This window comes from Emiliania huxleyi (genome assembly GCF_000372725.1).
Source record: "Emiliania huxleyi CCMP1516 unplaced genomic scaffold EMIHUscaffold_46, whole genome shotgun sequence".
Taxonomy (NCBI): domain Eukaryota; phylum Haptophyta; order Isochrysidales; family Noelaerhabdaceae; genus Emiliania; species Emiliania huxleyi.
The window spans coordinates 72782-87125 of record NW_005198537.1 but is presented as its reverse complement, the minus strand read 5'-3'; the positions used below and the strand labels follow the sequence as shown (position 1 = coordinate 87125).

General features: G+C 63.7%; 4 protein-coding genes across 4 annotated transcripts; 2 read left to right on the top strand and 2 right to left on the bottom strand.

Moving 5' to 3' along the window:
• Positions 1 to 351: 351 nt before the first annotated feature.
• Positions 352 to 1803, top strand: GOX1 (putative glycolate oxidase; the record flags this gene model as incomplete). The annotated part of the gene is made up of 1 exon (XM_005768303.1): positions 352 to 1803. The coding sequence occupies one exon, from the start codon at positions 352 to 354 to the stop codon at positions 1801 to 1803; it is 1452 nt and encodes a 483-aa protein (XP_005768360.1).
• Positions 1804 to 2026: 223 nt separating this feature from the next.
• Positions 2027 to 2973, bottom strand: EMIHUDRAFT_210863 (hypothetical protein; the record flags this gene model as incomplete). The annotated part of the gene is made up of 2 exons (XM_005768302.1): positions 2027 to 2781; positions 2886 to 2973. The coding sequence occupies 2 exons, from the start codon at positions 2971 to 2973 to the stop codon at positions 2027 to 2029; spliced, it is 843 nt and encodes a 280-aa protein (XP_005768359.1).
• Positions 2974 to 3376: 403 nt separating this feature from the next.
• Positions 3377 to 5461, top strand: EMIHUDRAFT_210862 (putative ABC transporter; the record flags this gene model as incomplete). Its single annotated transcript, XM_005768301.1, has 1 exon — positions 3377 to 5461. One exon carries the CDS (start codon positions 3377 to 3379, stop codon positions 5459 to 5461), a length of 2085 nt encoding a protein of 694 aa, XP_005768358.1.
• Positions 5462 to 11507: 6046 nt separating this feature from the next.
• Positions 11508 to 13069, bottom strand: EMIHUDRAFT_436599 (hypothetical protein). Its single transcript, XM_005768300.1, has one exon. It carries the CDS (start codon positions 13063 to 13065, stop codon positions 11695 to 11697), a length of 1371 nt encoding a protein of 456 aa, XP_005768357.1. The 5' UTR covers positions 13066 to 13069; the 3' UTR covers positions 11508 to 11694.
• Between the last annotated feature and the right edge of the window lie 1275 nt (positions 13070 to 14344).

Here is a 14344-nt window from a genome sequence, read left to right as displayed (position 1 = left end):
ATAGGAGTCTCCCACTCTGTGGGCTTCGCTAGAGGTGCGGCCTACGCATGCCCTCGTCCTGGAGGGGGAAGGGGAAGGGGCTGTGTGTGTGTGTGTGTGTGTGTGTGTGTGTGTGTGTGTGTGTGTGTGTGTGTGTGTGCGCGCGCGTGTGTGTGTGTGTGTGTGTGTGTGTGTGTGTGTGTGTGTGTGTGTGTGTGTGTGTGTGTGTGTGTGTGTGTGTGCGTGTGCGTGCGTGCGTGCGTGCGTGTGCGACCCGCCCTGAACGACCACGATGGCGAGCGCGCGCCCGAGCACCGAAGCGCCGCGAACGCCGCCCGCGTCGATTTCTCGAAAATTCTGAAGACTATGATAATGCGCCTCGCCCGCCGTGCCTTCTCCTCCGTCCCTCCGTTCGCCGCCGCCGTCGACGACGCCCTTCTCACGCGCCTCGAGCGTGCAGCGCACCGCGTCACCACTAACGCCTCCATCTGCGACCGGCACGGCGACGATGAGTCGCACCACCGGTCAGTACCTCCCTCGGCTGTTGTTTACGCTCACTCGACTGAGGAGGTGCAGGCGGTGGTGCGCGTGTGCGCCGAGACCCGCACGCCGCTCATCTCGTTCGGCGCCGGCACGAGCCTCGAAGGCCACATCCAGGCGGTGCAAGGCGGCGTCTGCCTCGACCTGTCGGAGATGAACGCTGTGCTCGAGGTGAACCCCGAGGACCTCGATTGCCGGGTGCAGGCGGGCATAACTCGGAAGAGCCTGAACGACCACCTGCGAGACACCGGCCTCACCTTCCCTGTCGACCCGGGAGCCGACGCCTCCCTCGGAGGGATGGCCGCTTGCGGCGCCTCTGGCACCACCGCGGTCAAGTACGGCACGATGCGCGAGAACTGCCTCGGCCTGACGGCGGTGCTGGCCTCGGGTGAGGTTGTGCGCACCGGTGGGCGGGCCCGCAAGTCGAGCGCTGGGTACGACCTCACTCGGCTGCTCGTCGGGAGCGAGGGCACGCTCGCTGTGCTCACCGAGGTGCAGCTGAAGCTGTATCCTCTCCCGGCCGCAGTCTCCGCCGCGACTTGCTCCTTCCCGACCCTCTCGGATGCCGCGAGGGCGGTCGCGGGCCTGCTGCAGTGCGGGGTGCCGGTGTCTCGAAGCGAGCTGCTCGACGCGTCAGCAATCGCCGCCTTCAACAAGTACTCCACCGAAGTTGCCGACCTGCAGGAGGCGCCGACGCTCTTCCTCGAGGTGGAGGGTGTGAGCGAGGCGGCCGTCGAGGCGGCCGCGGCCGTGGCTCGCGAGTGCTGCGCCGACTCCGGCGGGGGCGAGTTCCAGTGGGCCACGTCGGAGAGCGAGCGCAGGAGGCTGTGGGCCGCCCGCCACGCCACCTACTACGCGTCGCTGGCGCTGCGCCCAGGGAGCCGCGGCGTAGTGACGGATGCGGTCGTGCCGCTCTCTCGCCTGGCGGAGGTGATGGGCGAGACGGCGGCCGATGTGGCGGAGGCGGGGGTGGTTGGGCCCATCTTTGGCCACGCGGGCGACGGAAACTTCCACTGCATCCTGCTGCTGCGCGACGAGGACCCGCCCGACTACGTCGAGCGGCTGAGCCAGCTCAATGACCGCCTGATCCGCCGCACCCTCGCCGCCGGCGGCTCCTGCACGGGAGAGCACGGCGTGGGGGTGGGGAAGAAGCAGTACCTGGCGCGCGAGTTTGGAGAGGGCGCGGTGGAGATGATGAGGACGGTGAAGCGGAGTTTGGACCCGCTCGGGATCCTGAATCCCGGGAAGGTTGTGGACGTCTCGAAGCACGAAGCAGTTTTGTGAAAAGGTGATCACTCGAAATGCAGTAAGCCTTACGGTCTACGATATCCTCTCTGTCACGACACGCACGAGCGCTCTCTCAGGCTCTCTCTGCCCGGGCCCCCCGCGCCCCACCACCTCGGAGCTCCTCGTTTACCTTACCTTACAGTACCCCCCCCGCGCGGCGTCCCCGACGCCCGAGGCAGCCGCCGGCGTCTCTGCCCGTCGCTCTTCTCAGTCTTTCTTTCTATGCCCTAAAACTTGTGGATCTCCGGATGACCTCACGCCTCGCGTCAGTGTCTTGCTCGTCGATGAGGCGCTTGAGCATCTCGCACACCTCGTTCCGCCCGTTGAGGTCGCTGACAGTCTTGGCGAGACTGCGTGCGATGGCTCGGCTGGGCGCATCGGCTGGGGCGGCGGGTCGGCTCAGCTTGGGGGCACGGAGTGGGTAGCCGAGGAGCTCAAAGTCGCGGCGGTAGACGTGGTTGATGAGAGCGATCGTCTCTGCATCCAGATCCTCGACGGTCAAGCGCTTCTGTCCCAATGCGGCGTTGTCGCGCCTGCCGCCCAGCTGGAAGGGCAGCCCGTACTCGGCAAGCAGCCGGTTCAACTCCTCCCGGAGGTGCTCGAAACGGATGACACGCAGGCGCACACCGGATGCTGCAGTCAGATAGACATACTGCGGCATGTAGTGCCAGTCTAGCCCTTTCCCTCGATGCTTGATCTGGCGACGGATGAATCGGTTGGCGCCCCCCACTGTCAGTCCACCCTGCCCAGACGACTCGAGCATTGCCATACCGGCCATAAATGCTCCGTGCAGCCCGGATTGCAAAAGGCTCCCGCCATACCCGGCGTATTTGCAATGGAACTCGGACAGAACTCGCTCATACGGGTCGCGCACGACGGTGAACCAGTCGTGCTTGGTGCGAAGGCTCGTGGGCTTGTCGCCAAAAGGCTCGTGCCATCTCCCGTACTCGCTGTGGAACCGTCCAACTGCATGCCCTGTATCACAGGCAAGGCTGTTCTGAGCACCCAGAGCGACGTGCTGAGGCGGACGAGGTCTGTGGGTGTGTGCACAGTGGAATGCGTGCAATAAAGGTCACGACCGTGTTGCTTGAAGAGGTTCTCGATTGTCGTGCCACCCGTTTTGGTGATGTGGATGAACTTGAGAGACCTCCGCTTGCGGTCCGGCATGCCGCGTGAGCGACGCTACTGCCAATGGATGAGGGAGGGCGAGGGGGCAGGAGTTTGATCGATGCTGCCGCGGCCCGGCCGGCGAGCGCGCCAATAATGATGAAATTCGCAAAATCGCAGTAAATACTCGTAGCAGCACATTCTCCCAACCCCGAGTCCTTTCTCTGCGTTCTCGCACACGGAGTGCGAGGCTAGTACTAAACTGTCGCCGTCTCAAACGGTCCTTGTGTGACTTTTCTTTTGTTGTTTCGAAACAATAAGGGGGCGGGGCGCTCAAAACTTTCTCAAAGCCAGTCGTGCCGACCCGGATCGAGGGACATCGCCCCTTGAAAATTCGAACATTTTTTATTTGCATCGGCCCCCTTGCTTGTGGATGAGGAGGCGTAAGTCGCGGAAACAACCTATGCACACCGCGTCCAGGCCGAGCCTGCGCGAGCTCTTCTATTTTGCATCCCGCAGAGACATCTTGGTAATCTCCTTTGCAGCTGGTCTCTTCCTCCTCGTGGGCGGTATCCAGTCGGCACTGAACCTCATCATGGCCGAAGTGCTTAACGTTGGCCCTGGGCAGTCTCTCGAGGACGCGGGCACGAATGCCATAATATATCTCGGTGGCTACCTCGGGGGCAGCCTGTTCGCGGTGTTCGCCTTTGGAAGCCTCGCGGCGCTCTACACTCGGTACAAGATGATGCAGCAATGGAGAGTACGTTACGTGCAGGCAATTTTGCGGCAGGACGCCGGCTGGTACGACGTCAACCAAGCGCAGGAGCTCGCTGGCCGAATGGGAGAGGCGATGGTGCTCATCGACAAGGCCTTTTCCGTGCCGACGTACCTCGGCTGTATGCCCGTCGGCATGGTTGTAGGGGCAGCCGCCATCTCCCTATTCGTCGCGCCCGCACTCGCCGCCATCCCACTCAGCCTCGCCCTGGTCCTCGTGGTTCCCGCCTCGGTCGTCCTTTCGCGCACCGTCAGCACGCGGACCCGGCTACTCGCTGACGCCTATTCGGAAGCGGGAGGCTTCTGCGCAGAGGTGCTTGGCGCTGCGCGCACAGTCGCCTCCCTCGGGCTGGAGGACTTCGCCGTCCAAAAGTACGACGAGGTGTTGGCCAATGCCGAGGCGGTGGCCGTGCGTACGGCGGCCAAGCTCGCTCTGTCCACGGCAACCATAACGGCGTTCGTTTTCTACGCGTGTGGCGCCGCCTCGATGTTCGCACTCAGCACCGTCAACGCCCAGATGCGCCGGACAAGCTTCGATTTTGAGGCGGACGGCGAAAGCTTCTGCGTGCCGGATCAGTGCAACAGCTTCGACCCATTCATCTTCGCAGCCTCGCTCGGCCTCGATTACGATCAGGCGGTGCGCGAGGACGTGCCGTGCAACAGCAGCGGCTGGAGGCCCTTCCGGGCGAGCTGCGCGTCGGGCGAGGGCATCGACGGCTTATTTGGGAGCATCTCGACGTTCCCAGCCAACTTGACAGAGGTTGCCTTTGACGAGGCGGGCGAGGAGTGGCCCTGCGGTGGTGTCGACTTTGAGATGATCCTGGTTGGCATCAACTCGATCGTTTTCGGGTTCCTTCAGCTGCCGATGGCGCCAGCTGCCCTCTCTGCCGTCTTGCGCGGCATGACCGCCGCTCATTCGTGTCTACTCGTTATCTCGCGCGAGCCACCCTTTGACCCCTTCTCGGACGATGGCGATCGGCCCGAGAGCGTGAAAGGAGGCGTCGAGGTGCGCGACGTGCGCTTCGCGTACCCGGCAGCGCCCTCGTTCTTCGTGTGCCGCGGCTACTCCCTGCAGATCGCGGCGGGCACGTCGTGTGCGCTGGTCGGCCCGAGCGGCTCCGGCAAGAGCACGATCGTCGCGCTGCTGCAGCGCTTCTATGACCCTCAGGCGGGCGCCGTCCTGCTCGACGGCCGTGACATCCGCACGCTCAATCTGCGCTGGCTCCGCTCGCAGCTCGGGCTGGTGGGGCAGGAGCCGATCCTCTTCCAGGGCAGCGTAGCGGAAAACATCCGGTACGGCAAGCAGGGGGCGTCGCAGGAGGAGGTGGAGGAGGCGGCGCGGCAGGCGAACGCGCACGGCTTCATCACAGCCGATCTCAGCGAGGGCTACGACACGCAGGTGGGACTGCGGGGAGGGCACCTCTCGGGCGGTCAGAAGCAGCGGGTGGCCATCGCGCGAGCGATTGTGCGCAAACCGGCCATCATGCTGCTCGACGAGGCGACGTCGGCGCTTGACAATGAGAGCGAGAAGGTGGTGCAGGCGGCACTGGACGCATTGACGGCCCGCAGTGCGGAGGGACTGCGCCAGACGACGATCACCATCGCGCATCGCCTTTCGACCATCCGCGGCGCCGACAAGATTGCCGTGATGAGCAAGGGTGTCGTCAAGGAGCAGGGGACACACGATGAGCTCTTGGTGGAGCAGGGGATGTATGCAGAGCTCTTGGCCCTTGGCCGGGGGAGCCTCTCTACGGTGCCAGTTCTGTCTGAATGACAATACATCAAACCAACATATGTACCTCAGCTCGTGTCTCGCTAAATAAAAGTGGTGGAAAGAGTACTCGAAAGTGCGTCGAAGTGCGCGGCGAGAAGAGGCATGATACTATGAAGCCGGAGCCATGCTAGGATCCCCAGCCGTAATCGCTGCGCTGAGTGTGGCCCAGGTGCTCCCCGACGTCTTTGTTGCCGCAACAAAGTTGAGCATCGGAGGCCCAATGCTCACTATCTTGTGGTAGTTGGTATCTGAGCCGCCCGATCCTTTCGCCAAAGCCGCCATTCGAGCCCTAGCCTTGATCTCCGCGGCGGCATATTCGCTGTAGGCCTTGACCTGGTTTTGACTGCGCGCGTACTCCCCCGCAAGGTAGATCTCTTGCTTGGCGAGCATACCAGAGAGCGCAGTCTCGATCTTCAACTTCTTGGCGAGCGCAGCAAGCTCCAGTTGTGCCTCTGGCGTCATGCTGTTGAAGTCGGGCGTCTGGACAGATGCGGTGATGACGTCCGTCACGACGAAGCCAAATGCCGAGCCGGCTTGGCCAGTCTTGTTCCACAGGTAGCCGCCGCCGCTGCTGCTGACACCCGGAAGGAACGAGTTGCCCTTCGCCAGCCATATCTCCGCGTCCGACTTTATGTACGCGATGAGCTCCCCGATCGCATCTGGCACGACCTTGTCCTTGAACAGGACAGTCTTGTCCAGCTGTGCGGGTGGGCGGAACAGAGAGGCGTTTTAGGCGCGGACGTGGGCGCGGGAACGGTGAGGAGGCACAGAGAGGGGGCGCAGGTGCGGATGCAGGCTGGGGAGCGAGCGTCAGTCGCACCGACAAAAAGACGATGAACTCAACATCGACAGCACCCGCCAGCCGGTCCGGCAGATCCTTGACTAGGATCTTCATCGTTTGCGCGCCCGAGAAGAATGTGGTGAAGGGCTTTGACTTTGCCTTTCCCGTCATCGGATCGGTCCACATGAAGGTTGCGACCTTCTTGCCCGCCGGTGGCATGTACCTACAGTGCCAACCTGAAGGTCGAGGGTGCTCGTGGAAGCTGCAGGGAAGGTGCGTGTGCGCGACTCACAGAGCAGGGCCGGACACGGTGGTAGGCGTGGCACCCATATACTCGACGACAAAATGCTGCGCCGTAGGCAGCGAGATTTTATCGCAAAGCTCGACCTTCTTGCCAGTCAAGGGGCACATGCCGTCGGGACTGGTAAACCTAACGAGAGACATGCGGTGTGAGGGAGGACGTGTTCGGGCACGCCAGGGCAGAGCGGGGCGAGGGTACATTTTTGACGGCCCGGGCTTGTATTCGACTGAGTCTCCGCTCCAGATGGCCAAGTACTTCTCCTCGGTTGCCGTCAAAGCTACAAGCGGATGGTATGTCGTCGCGGCGCAAAGATCCAGCACGCAGGCTCCCTCCTTGATCTCCTTGACTCCATTTTTCTCTGTGACCATCGCCTCCCCGATGAAGAGGAACTCCTTTGCCGGGCCCTGCGGCATTGCGCCGTCCCGGAGCGACCGAGGCTGGGGGCACTTGCGTGCTTTTTGGCGCGTAGTCGCGGGACGCAAGTCTTTCGCTAAAGCATGTAAAAACGCGCGGCCGTCGGCCGACGGTCCTTTAGAATTGAGGGGAACCGGGAGAGGGAGAAACTGAACCAAAAGAAGAGTGCGGCAATGTACGTAAGAGCCACCTACAACGAAAAGAATCCGGATGGCTCGACGGTATGAGTAACCAGCCTCCGGCGGGGCCCCCCGCTATACCATCCAAACCCGAGTACAAAGCGCCTCTCCGAGAGCGCTGCCCGCTGCGCAGACGCCACGGTCTGAACCGAACTGTAATCATAGACACATAGAGGCTCAAGAAGTCAAGTGACAAGTCCACCGACACACTCTGGGCCGGCGCGGGGGCCCCAGAGGGTGTGCATGCGGGGGGGAGATGGGGCCCCATGGCCCGCCGCAGGCGCCGATTCAATTTTTTTTCTGCGATTTTTCACTTGTTTTCATGGGAATTCGGCGTACTTGCGGCCATGCTATCACGCCTTGCGACAGCCTGTCGGCGCTGCTGACCGTGCCATACTGCACAATTGATCACCTGCATAGCTCGCGGCCTTAGTATCCAGCATTCAGTGACGACCTGATCGTACGGCCAGTAGGAAGGTGTCCTTCCATCGTGTGCACGCTTCTGGCGCAATGCGCGTCACAAACTGCCTCGGATTGGCTGCTGGCACTCTCGAGGCTATGCCTACACAGCCTCGCGCGCATGGGCAGTCAAGAGGGACCACGCACCTTCTCAGGACAGCGCCGGTGCCTCTCTCTTGGACCGGCAAACTTGGTGGTATCGTGTCACCAATGTGGGACCAGTGCGGCATCGCGCCATCGACAGCTCTGAACTGCGCCTCACCACTGACCGGGAAGGCCGCCAAGTGGGCCAGCACAGGTCGCACATTGTGGCAGCAGTCAGCAGTGCATGTCTGATAGCTAGAGCAGCAGCGTCAGGGTCGCAGGGTCGGATCGTGTCAAGCCTCTCGCCCGGCCGGCCGCGTGCAGACGTCGGCCTGTCTGCTGTCTGGAGTGATCTGTCGGCGGTCAGTACGACCGATCAGGTTGGAGCTTTCTGATGATTGGAGGGTCTATCTGTATGTACTCCTCGAGATCTCTCCAAATCTGCCCTCTAACCAACCGTAACCATTCGGGAAGTCGGTGCTCTGAGCGACTCTGAGCGCCGGAGCCCCGTTTCCGCACTGCGGCGCGGCGCACGGTGCCTCCGGGGGCCCCGCGCCGGCCCAGAGCCGACACAGAGAATACACGCGACACGGGTGCCACTTCTCACGACACACGGGGACCGGCTGGAGCGGCGGCGGCGGCGGCAGCAGCACGCGCGGGCGGACGGATTCGGACGGGGCGGAGCAGCGACCGCCTGGGCGGCCGCTGCTCTGTCTGCCAGAGCGCGCCGTCTGCGCAGCTCGAGCGCCGTCAGGTGCAGGGAAGCGTGGCGGCGCGGGGAAACGCGGCGGCGGTGGCGAGCAGGCGAGCGGCCCGCGCGCGGCGAGGCGGACAGGTGATCGGCAGGCGGGTGATGGGCCGGAGAGTGACCGCGCCCAGCGATCGGAGCGAGCCGATCGTCGCTCGGCCGCAGCTGACCTCGAAGGCGTGCGGAGCGCGACGATCGATGTCGGGGGGCGGCCGTCATGTGGCGAGGAGGGAGGACGACAAGTGCGCGTCGTACGGGTCGCTCTTCACCGGGCAGTCGGCGGACGGTAGCGTCGGTCAAAGTGAGGCCCGGTGAGGCCGGCGAGATTCGTTGCGAGATACGGTTCGCGCCCAAAAGTTTGGACGCTCTGCTGGGGGGACGCGTGTCGCGTGCGGGGCGTGGCCGCAAAATCAAGCAATTGGGAAGGGCGAGCGAGTTCGATTCTTTTTCCTTCGCGGCACGCGATGGCGGCAAGCCCTCGTGCACGCCCGCCCTCGACACGCCGAAGACCAACCGGCGACGGACCGCGGTGAGACCGCGCCGCCCTCCGCGCCCGCCCGCGCCCGCAGCGTGAACACATGCGCGCGTCCCTCTCCGCACGGAAACTTGCGCGCCAGCCGCGCAGCAGCCTCACATGCAGCGCGCATTGGCATGCTCGCCCCCTGGGCCGCCGACGGCCCGGTCGAGCGGGCTGCGCGGCCGCCGCACACCATCAGGCAGGCGCACGACCACCTGCAGCACGCCGCAGCCCACCGCGCAGCCCTCCCAGCCAAGGCTGCGCCTCACAGCTCCACAAACAGGGCGCACAGCAGAGCACAACGCATAGCACACGCCGACGCGCGCGCAGCACACGCAGACTCACGCGCGAATCCAACACGCACACGCGCACAGCACGCGCGCATCGCACGCCAGCGCAGCGCTGCACACAGAGCACACTAGACCATACCAGTGGTACTGGTACCATCGCCTCTGAGAGGCACCACCCCTCGGGGAGGGGGCGCGTCCGCCCAGCGGCCAGCGCCCCTCCGCCCAGCGAGCGTACCCGCAGCGCCCGGGGAGCGAGCGTCCGCCCTGCGGCCAGCCCGCTCTCCCCGCACGGCGTCGACCGCCCCCAAAGCGAGACAGGATGCACCCGCATAGTTAGCCGCTACGGCTCTATACGGGGGCATCCTCTCCCCCATCCGCATTTGAGGAACTGCGTACTACACTGCGTCACCCTCCCCAGCATCAGTGGGTTGCCTTTTGGGGTCTGAGCCCAACGGAGAAAAAAGAAAAGTGACCAAAATCGGCCCTGGATGTGCGGTTAATGACTGTGCACTCCAAGTGCTCCAAGTGCTCCAAATCGAAATCAGAAACCACGCGAGATCCACGTCTCCCGCCCCTCGGCTCTCGCGCGAGCCACGATCTCCTGCCCGATGTCCGAAAACGGAAGGCACGAATAGCCGGACACAGGAACGGCACAGCTCAAACGGCAGAAATCCCACACACATCCACTCACCTCTCGCACGAACAGTCGAACAGCCGGACGCAGGAACGGCACTGGCCAAAACACACCCACACCTGACGCACGAACAGGTACGAACAGCCGGACGAAGGAACGGCAGCCGACACACCCAGCCGGGGCAAGACAGAAGGCCGCCGAGGGGAAAGGGAGTTCGCAACTAAACGGCCGAAGCGGGTATCTCTCCAGTTCACGCCCGCCGACCCCGATGCACCTTATTACCCGAACCCCCTACCTGCAAGCCCACCGAGAGGGGTAGGGGTCAGCCTTGTTCAATTAAACACGAGTTCCACCGTAGCGCCGCATAACTCTAAGCGCGCGTGTGAGCGAGGGCAGAAATGCAACGCTCACGCGGTCCCGGGCTCGGTCCTCCCACATTCTCTAAATGATGAGTCTCGCTCTCCCTTATACAATAAGCTATAAGGGGCCTCTGCGAAATAAAAAGCGGAGGCCTCAGTGGGAGCGAACTCTGACGGAGAGGGAGGTTCCCCGTGTTTGTTTGAAGGGCGAGCGAGTTCTTTACCAGGTTGCAACCCTTGTTCCGCACTGTGCTGTGAACGGCGGATGCTGTGCGTCACTGGGCCACAAGTTTGGCTTCGGCAACACCCTCGACCAAACCTTGCTCAGGGTTCTTGGGTGCAAAGAGCGCGGCCACAAGTCACAGGGCCCGCTCGTCCATGCGACCGGCAAAGGCTGGGTCAAAGAGCACAAGGGACAGTACTACGACGCGCTCCATGTCAAGAACGGAATCGTCAAAATTTGTCTCGTCGAAAGCCAGGGCGGCATCGCGCCGCCAACCAAGAGAATCATCTTCAACTTCGCCAAAGAGGTCGGCAGCCCGAGCGCCGTCGACCGCACCGACTACGGCACAGCCTCCGGCAGCGCCCGGGGCTTCGCCCAGCACCACTCGCAACAGCTCTCGCGCGCCGCCGTCAGTGGCGATGCGCAAAACATCAACAACGCTGCTCGCAACATGCGTGTCGCGCACTCATTCATGACCGGTCTCAATGCCCCACCCCCCTGCTCGCGGGCCTTCTAAGCCCGCGGGTAGTCCCCCCCCCTCCCCAGGGCCTCCAGGGCTCGCACCTCAACCTCTCACAGGCCAGCGCACAGCGCCATCGGAGGTATTTTCTTCTCAATAACAAGGCTGTGAACAGAGCACCAACCAACAGCTCTCAGGACCCCCCGGTGCTGGGGTGCTGCCAGCAACCAACCAAGTCGAGCGGAGCAGCGTCGTTCCGATGTTTCGGCGGGCACTTCTCACCTAAGTCCTTGTGGCGGGCCGCCAGGCCCGGAAGCAGATGCCGACGAGGATCAGACACGGCGCGCTATCTGGGCTCGGAGGTCGGCAAAAAGGTTGCGCAACCGACACCAGCGACCAGGATCGTCGATCGAGGTAGGTGCACGCTGCTGAAGCAGTGCACCTACATAGTGCGGGACCTGGGGCAGCAACCAACAACCTGGATGGGGACGGGGTGCTGCTCAACCGGCGGCAAACAGCAGCGTTCACAGCCGAGTGCGGAACAAGGGTTGCAACTTGGTAAAGAACCCGCTCGCTGGCGTGGGGCGGCCAAATTCAGTCTCGAACGTGTCTCAAACTCGAATCGTCGATCGAATCTAAATCATGTGCATATCACACCTGCCTCGCAGGACTACTTATGTTTGGCTACTTATGTTTTCGTAAACGTAGTCGTGGCCCCCCGCTACGTCGCACGAGTGCAACCGGCCAGCGGGGGGCTAAGAAATGTGCCATGAACTGAGTCATTCTAGTGCTTGGCCACGCAAGCGCCTCTGCCCTGCGCGGCGAGCGTAATGAATGCGTTTGCGGCGTACGTGCGCCCCGGGAAGAGCTCATCGAGATGCGGCAGGCGCGAGGCGAGCGGGTTGGGCCTCGGCGCCGCCGCAAGCTGCCCCGCCCCTCCCGCCCCCGCCGCGCCGCCGAGAGCGGCGAGCGTGCGCGCGTCGAGCTCCGCCTCCGGAGGGTGGTACGCCGTCAGCCCGACCGGCGTCCCGCGACGGAGCAGCGGCCGCAGCGAGGGCGCCCAGTCCGCGGCGTGCTCGGCGAGCCCCGGGTGGAAGGCAATGGCCAGCTGCTCCTGACTGAACTTTGCCGGCGCCTCCGGGCGGCGGTGATGGTAGTCGCCTCGGAGGAAGGCGAGCGAGAGCCTGCCCCCTGCCCCTCTCCCGCCGCCGCCGCTCCCCGCGCCTCCGCCGCCCGAGGCCTCGGTCAGGACGAGCTCCTCAGCGACGCCGTCCAGCCGGGCCGGCACGCGAGGGCCGCAGAAGAGAAGGCGCAGGGAGCGCACGTGCGGGAGCGCCGCAAGCATGGCGAGCCACTTGCGCCGGCAGCGCAACTCGGCGGCGGGCTCCGGGCCGAGGATGTGCACCGTCAGCGTCTCCGCCCCGTCGACCCCGGCCAGGTACGCCAGCAAAGCTCCGCTCAGCGGGAACGAGAGCGCGTCGGTCGCCACAGCCTCCAGCGCGCTACCCCCGAGCGCCACCTCCCTCCAGCGCCGCGGCGGGGCGGCTCGCTCCTCCCGCCGCAGCTTGGCGCGAGTCGGCGCCCCGGTGGCGGCGGCACGGCGCGCGCACAGCGCCGAGAGGGTCGCCTCCAGCCCGACCGGAGCGCCACGCTGCAGGCCGTGCTCCTGGATCTCTGCGGCGCAGGCGCGGTGCAGTTTCAGCCCACCCCAGTCGATGGGCAGCTTCTGAGCCTCCGCCTGCGCCTCCCAAGCCTGGCCCTCCGCCGCCGCACGCTCGGCGAGGGCTCGCCGCTGCGCGCACAGCCCGACCCACTCCTCGAGGTCTCTGGCGAGAGAGCGCTCCGTTGCCGCCGCGTCGTTTTCTTGCTTTCGCCCTCCTGGCACATGCGCCGCGACGAGGTGAAGCTCGCCGCCGCTCGCCGTCAGCCAGCTGCCGGCGGGAAGGATGGTGCCTCGGAGCTGCGCCTGCGGGTTGCAGCGGCAGACCTCGATCCACCCCGCTCCCGGCAACGACGGCGGCGGCGCTTCGGCGGCGGCGGCTCCCGGCGAGAGGAGGAGCAGCGATGCGGGCGCCGACGCATCAGCGGCAGCGGCAGTCGAGAGGAGGACGGACGAAGAGAGCTGTGAGCTCTCGCCGGGCTTGAGGCGGATCATCAATGTACATCAATGCCGTAGGCCGTACACCCCAGCCGTACACCAGCTGCCCGAAAGGCGCTCACAAAAAAACAGACGACTCTACGAGGGAACTCTTGCTGTGAGCACTCGAGAGCCCTCGAGATTTCCCGGAGTCGGTGGGGCTAAAAGAAAGAAAGCCACAAAACAGAAATGGGGCTAAGAAAGAAAGAAAACAGACAAACCCAAACGAGGGATGGGGGAGAGGAGGATGACAGGGTCCCCACCTGCACGAGCAGGATTTTGGAAGGACAGGGGCACAGGTGGGGCTCTCCTGCTCCTGACAAGAAGCACAAGAGACACGACATGCTTCATGTGCTTATCTGTTGGGAGTGTGAACTCACACTAGAGGCCGTCATCGCATTCGCCTTCCTGGGACCCAGCGCTGACTTCTGGGGCACGAAATCCCGGATTTTTCCACGGCGTAACAATCGTTGCTGTAGTGGCGCCAATGGCCGCCTCCCGTCGCGCCATTGGCACCCTAGCCAGCAGTAGCACCGGAGGCAACACCACCCAAGCCCACAAGTCACAAGAGTGACGGAGATGCTTGCCACGAGCACCGTGACGCCCGACCCTGTGAGCACCGTGGGCGTATACGGCTGCATACGGTGAGATGATGCACAGCATGGCCAGACAAGGGATGCAAGTCTCGCCAGCTGTATGTTAGTGAGGTATATGGATGTGATCAACATGTGGACCTTACCGGTACGCGCAGCAGCGCATGTAGCCGCTGATATTGAAGACAGCGCAAACAGGTCTTTTGCGCCACGCACCCGATGGCCGTGCTGGTCCAACTGCGTGCACAGGAATGCTATCAGCGCGTCTCCCAGTCTTGGAGAACCCTGTCCACGCCTGAGGATTCTGCACTAGCGATTCTGCCACCCAAGACAGGATTCTGTATGCGGAGGCTCGAGAGGGATTCGTGTCCGTTTCTTCTGATTCTCACTCTCCTTTTCCGGTTCTGCCTACTCGATCTGATTCTGCCCGTCCCCTTTCCACGCACTCAGCCTCCGGGCAGGATTCCTCACCCAGCTTCCGTTTCTGCCTAATCGATCTGATTCTGTCCGTCCGATTCTCGCCTTATCAGATTCTGTCGCGCGGTTGCGGTTTCTGCCTCCGGATGCCGGAAAGCGAATTTTCCCTTTGCCCGCCGATTTCTTGGCAACCCGGCCGGACTCTCGTTTCCTGATTCCTGTTTTTGCCCGTCGAGGGGCGGTAGCCCGGCCGGCCGGCCATCTGGGCATGCTCACGCAACCAATCA